The sequence below is a fragment of the Ornithorhynchus anatinus genome, chromosome 18 (genome assembly GCF_004115215.2).
Source record: "Ornithorhynchus anatinus isolate Pmale09 chromosome 18, mOrnAna1.pri.v4, whole genome shotgun sequence".
NCBI lineage: Eukaryota > Metazoa > Chordata > Mammalia > Monotremata > Ornithorhynchidae > Ornithorhynchus > Ornithorhynchus anatinus.
In genome coordinates, this window is record NC_041745.1 from 12691413 (window position 1) to 12697412 (window position 6000).

The 6000-nt window shown below is 59.3% G+C and overlaps 1 protein-coding gene across 5 annotated transcripts in view; it reads left to right on the top strand.

Annotated features, from left to right (window-relative positions):
• The window catches only part of VWA3B (von Willebrand factor A domain containing 3B), a 53433-nt gene extending 49859 nt beyond the window's left edge, over positions 1-3574 (top strand). For 2 of the 5 annotated variants that reach the window (XM_029082984.2, XM_029082985.2), the window contains exons 25-26: positions 1065-1196; positions 2960-3574. In XM_029082984.2, the coding sequence (XP_028938817.2) occupies positions 1065-1196; positions 2960-3115 (288 nt within the window). In that variant the 3' untranslated portion in view covers positions 3116-3574. Of the gene's footprint in view, positions 1-1064; positions 1197-2762; positions 2855-2959 lie in introns of all 5 variants that reach the window. The other 3 variants (XM_029082986.2, XM_029082987.2, XM_029082988.2) reach the window with 3 other exon arrangements.
• The last annotated feature ends 2426 nt before the right edge of the window (positions 3575-6000 follow it).

The following is a 6000-nucleotide window of genomic DNA, read 5'->3' on the forward strand; positions in this document are numbered from 1 at the left end:
CCATTTTCCAGATGAGGGAACTGAGGCACCGAGAAGTGAAGCGACTCGCCCAAAGTCACGCAGCCGACAAGGGGCGGAGCTGGGATTCGAACCCATGACCTCTGACTCCAAAGCCCGTGCTCTTTCCACGGAGCCGCGCTGCTTCTCTAGTCCGCCGGGGGGGGGGGGGGGTCTTCTCTGGGGTTCCGGTCACCCTGGGGATGGCGGGGGGCGGGGGGCTGGATCCAGCTTCTCACTGGCCGCGACGGAGGTCAGAACGAGAAGCGGCGTGGCTGAGGGGAAAGAGCCCGCGCTTGGAAGTCAGAGGCCGTGGGTTCTAATCCCGGCTCCGCCACTTGTTTAGCTGTGTGACCCTGGGCAACCCACTTTGCTTCTCTGTGCCTCACTGCCCTCGTCTGTAAAATAGGGATGGAGATCGGGAGCCTCACGTGGGACAACCTGATCATTTTGGATCCACCCCAGGGCTCAGAACAGTGCCTGGCACCTAGTAAGCGCTTAATAAGTGCCGTCATTATTATAACTAACTGACCCTGATGGGGCTCCACCCAGATCTGGAATCAGCCATCAGCTTGGGGTGGACGTGAGGGCGGATAATAATAGTGTTTGTATTTGTTAAGCGCTTACTATGAGCGGAGCACTGTCCGAAGCGCTGGGGTAGATACGGGGTCATCAGGTCCCACGTGGGGCTCACGGTCTTCATCCCCATTTTCCAGATGAGGCAACTGAGGCCCAGAGAAGTGAAGCGACTCGCCCCCGGTCACACAGCTGCCATGCGGCGGAGCCGGGAGTCGAGCCCATGACCTCCGCCTCCCAAGCCCGGGCTCTTTCCACTGGGCCACGCCGCTTCTGGATCCGGCGGGAGGCCCGGGGCCCAGGGCCGGAACGATCCCACCTCTGCCCAGCTGCCGCTCTGGGAAAACGAGGACCGGGAAACGTGGTCGGCCACGCCGGAGGGGATGGCTTTGGGACGGGGGAGAGGGCGGCCTCCTCGACGCCGGCCCTACCCCGTGGGGCAGCCGTGCCCGGGGACCGTGAGCCGCCCGCGAACGGGTTGTCCCGAACAGGTTGGGGACTTCGTGTTGGCCAGAAGCGGGACCTCGAGGGGCCAGGACCGCTTCGTCCCCGCGATCGTCATCCTCGTTCCGGCCGGCGGCGCGGACCCCTTCTACACCGTGTTGAAGTACGACAACGAGAAGGTAAGGGCTGAGCCGCCCGCGCCCACGGGACTCGGAAGAAACCCGACCCCGATCCGGCGCCGCCGCCTCGCCTCCCTCCGTCCTTCGCGGGCGTTGGCCCAAACCACAGGTGACCTCTCGGACGGGTCCCGGCCGCCAGAGGGGGAATTCATTCGTTCATTCATTCGGTGGTATTTATCGAGCGCTTACTACGTGCAGAGCACTGCACTAAGCGCTTGGAACGGACAAATCGGTAACGGACGGAGACGGTCCCTGCCCTCCGACGGGCGCACGGTCTAGTCGGGGGAGACGGACAGACGACAGTGGCAATAGATAGAATCGAGAATGTGGCCTCGCGGAAAGAGCCCGAGCCTGGGAGTCAGGAGGACTTGGGTTCTAATCCCGGCTCCGCCGTTGGTCGGCTGCGTGACCCCGGGCGAGTCCCTTAGCTTCTCCGTGCCTTGGTTTCTTCATCTGTAAAATGGGGATTTCAACACCTCCCTTCCACTTAGACCGTGAGCCCCGTGCGGGACGGCGACTGTGTCCGACCGGACTATCTGGTATCCGACCCAGCGCTCAGTGCCGCTCGGCGCATACGACCCTTAAACAGATAACAATAAGGATAATGAGAATGACGATGGCACTCGTTAAGCGCTTACTACGTGCCAGACCGAGGGGGAGCACAAGGATATTAGGTCGGCTGCGGTTCCCGGCCCGCGTGGGGCTCACGGTCTCAATGCTCGTTTCGCAGATGATGGAAGTGAGGCCCAGAGAAGTGCAGCGACTTGCCCCGGGTCACGCAGCAGACAAGCGGCAGAGCCGAAATTAGAACCGGTGACATGTTGACTCCCAGGCCCCTGGCTCCATCCACTAGGCCGGGCTCATCACGATTATTACGAGAGAAGGGGAATCACGAGCCCTGAGCGGCGAGGGCTTTCCGCATTTCAGATTTGGGGGTAAATCGAACGTACCCAGCCGTGGGGTGTTCCTTCTCTTGAATTCACCCCGAGTTGCCATCTGATAAATGGCTTGCTTCGGTTTTAAAGTGGATTCATTTCGTGGCCCCGTCACAAACGCCCACTCTCTTCTCCCCCGCCCCCAAACGCCTCTTGCTCTTCGCTGATCTACCCGGACATTCCCTTGTAATAATGATAATAATAATGTTGGTATCTGTTAAGCGCTCACTATGTGCAGAGCACTGTTCTAAGCCCTGGGGTAGACACGGGGGGGGGGGGGATCAGGTCGTCCCACGTGGGGCTCACGGTCTTAATCCCCATTTTCCAGATGAGGGAACTGAGGCCCAGAGAAGCGAAGTGACTCGCCCACAGTCACCCAGCTGACAAGTGGCAGAGCCGGGTCTGCTCCTAGTGTCCAGCATCAGGGCCTGCTTCCTTTCCCACTTCCGCGTCCCCAGCTAACGACCCCCGGGCGCAGGCCCGAAAGAGAAGCAGAAGCAGCAGAACGATTTGGAACCCGGTGTGGGAAATCGGGGTTTCGGTCTTTCTGAACTGTGACGCTTACTGATTGAAACGGGGAGGACGCTGATGACGTCCCGATCGACCGACCGATCGATCCATGTCACTGCAGGAAGACTGCCTGCGGCGGGCGCTGGTGAAAATCAGCCAGGCTAAATTTGTGGCTTCCTGCTCCTACATTAGAGAGGCCCAGGCCCGGAAGGGGTGAGTGAATCCGTAGATTCGCACCCACCTGAATCTCCTTCGCAGTCGAGCGTAGGTCGGGGAAGCCAAGCGTACTCACTTCGGGTTTTTCTTTCGTCTTGGCAGCACCGCTTGACCTCTCGACGAAACCGTGATTGGGCCTTTCCGACGGAGAGCCAAACTCTGTCTTTCGGCACCGGAGTACGGTCACCCGATACGCACTATCCGCACGCTGCTCTTGTGTTCAGTCTCGCGAGGTCAAGTTATGCACCATCCGGCTAGTGAAGAATTTCTCCCACATTCGGGAGGATTTGGAACTGGATCCCGGGAGGTCTTGGGCGGGAGGTAGGATTTTCACGTGATTATGAACCAAGAGTCTAAGCTCCATGTGGGCAGGGCTTCCCGTTGGTCTTCCAAAACTCTTAGTAGAGTGAATTGCATCAGGTAGGCCATGCCTAAATAAATGAAGAAATAAATGTCGTTACTACTATTTCTACGGATTAGTACGGTGCTCTGCACACAGTAAGCGCTCAATGAATGCTATTGAATGAATGAATGAATCGGGAGAGCACTACGAACTGACCGTCCGAAGGAGTCCAGAGTCCTGCACCTCGGAAAGCCTACGCGTCGACAACTAATTAACGTCGGTGACGTGAGGCCGAATGGTAACGTGGAATTCTGCTACCTGAGCGGCGTTGTGATTGACGATACGGGATTAAAAATAAATAAATAAATCAGAGGCAACTTAAGGGACTAAGGTGACCGACTATCTTAGGAATCCTGCTAATAATTGTTTCCTCCACGCTTTTTAAAAATCTTTGCGGTATTTGTTAAGCGCTCGTCTTACGCTGCCGTGTCGTCTCTGACCCATAGCAACTCCAAAGACACACCTCTTCCCCAACGCCCCACCTCCATCTGCAGTCGTTCCGGGACCACTATGTGCCAGACGCTATTCTAAGAGCCGGGATAGGTAAAAGTGAGTTATCTTGGACACGGCCCCGTCCCACAAGGGGCTCACGGTCTTAATAGGAGGGAGAACGTATTACACTCTGGTTTACTTTGTGATTTTTTAAAAATTAATTTAACACAATTTGGGACTGGCGCGGGAATGACGTAAGTATCGCTTCGATCCTGGTGGAATTCAGTGCGCTTCAGCGGACAAGTGGCGGAGCCTAGATTAGAACCCACGTCCTCTGACTCCCAAGCCCGGGCTCCTGCCGCTGAGCCGGACTGCGAGTCCATAACGAGCACTTTACAGAGTATCGTCAGAGGTGTTTCTCTTTGCTGTCTTTCCCCTTCCCTGTACCTCTCCCATCTCCGTTCCCCTCTATCCCCACCCCAGCTCCAGGCCCAGGAGAAGGCTGGCCGGAGTTAGCGGTGGCTGGGAGGGGGCCGCGGCTTTTTTAATCCCCCAGAGATCCTGCACATGACCAAGCTAATCCCCTTATCCCCCGAGGCCAGAGCGGACAATCCCTGACCGCGTCCAGCTCCTCTGGGTTTCCAGCGGGCTTCCCGGGCCTGGCACCCAGCGCTCCCAGCGCAGACGGGCCCGGGCCAGGAGCCTGGCAGAGAGAGCTCTGACCGGCCGATGCTGCCCCTGCCAATTTCATCCTGAATTCTCCCCCTGCCTACCATCCTGCTCTCCCCATTCCACCCCGGCTGAAGCTGCTGGGGTTAGGGAAGCAGCATGGAGAAACGGACAGAGCCCGGGCCTGTCTGCTGTGTGGCCTCGGGCAAGTCGCTTCGCTTCTCTGGGCCTCGGTCACCTCGTCCGTGAAGTGGGGATTAAGACTGTGAGCCCCAGGTGGGACAACCCGACGACCTCGTATCTACCCCCGCGCTTAGAACAGTGTCCGACACACAGTAAGCGCTTAACAAATACCCTAAGTATCATTATTATTACCGTTAGGGGAAGCTCAAAGGCCTTTTCGCGCTCATGATGTTTCCGTTTCCCTCTTGGGGCTCTTTGAGGTCGAACAGCTCCACCTCGCCCTTCCGGGTAACACGGCAGAGCCAGGCCTGCCCCTGACCTCCCAAAGCTCGGGAGATTAGCGTCGGCGATCTCTCCCTCTCTCCAACGCCACCGATTGAATCCGATGTAGTGACTGTCTCCCCAACCGGGCCGTAATCTCCTTAGGGGGCAGGGATCACGTTCACCAACTCTACTGTCTGTCCCCACACTCCGCAAAAGGCGAGCGCTCCGTACGTAGGACCGAATGGTCACCGTGTGGGCAGAGAGCCGGACCACGCGCTGGGAAAGAGTATACAGGTGGGAACCGGACAGGGATCCATTTTCCTAAGGGGGGTCGCGATCAGGGAATACTTCGGATGGATCGACCGATGGATCGAACGCCGGTCGAGAAGCGGAAAGGGCATCTATCTTGGGCCGCCGGGCGCCTCTCCGACTCCGGGCAGGGGGTGGGAAGGGTCCGGTAGCAGGGCAGGGACGGCTGCGGGGGCCGGGGCGGGACGTGTCATTCATTCGATCGTATGTACCGAGCGCTTACCGTGCGCACAGCACCGTACTAAGCCTTTGGGAAAGTAGAATACGACAATCGACGGTGACATTCCCCGGTCACGGCGTAGAGGAGGGGAGACGGACATCGATACGAATCAGTAAAATGAGGGATGTGGCCATGAGCGGTTTGGGGCCGTCCGGGGACAGACTTGTAGCTAAGTGTGCCGGGGCTGGGAGGGCAGGGAGGGGGCGGGCCTAGCAGTGGGGGTACGAAGGGGGGGGGGGTCTGTCCTCCTCCTCCTCCCCTGCTCCACCTTCCCTCCTCCCGTTCTTCGTCCTCCTCCTGCTGTTGGCGGTGCCGTGCCGGTGTACATCTGCGCGGGCAGGTAGGAACCCCGCGGGGGGCCAAGGCTCCTGCCGTCACCGGGAACCCCGGCTCCCCTACCCGCTTTCCCGGCCCGACCCTCAGCCCCCCAGCCCCCAGCCTCGGCCCTTAACCCTATCTCCACCCCCCGGTCCCCAGCCTCCAGCCCCCGGCCTCAGCCTCCAGCTCCAGCCCCGGCTTCAAGCCCCCAGCCCCAGCTCCCAGCCTCCAGCCCCAGCCCCCCGGCCTCAGCCCCTGCTCACAGCCCCCAGCCTCAGCCCCCGCCTGCAGCCCCCAACCCCCGGCTCCAATTTATTAGATTGCAAACGCTGCGACGGACAGCCT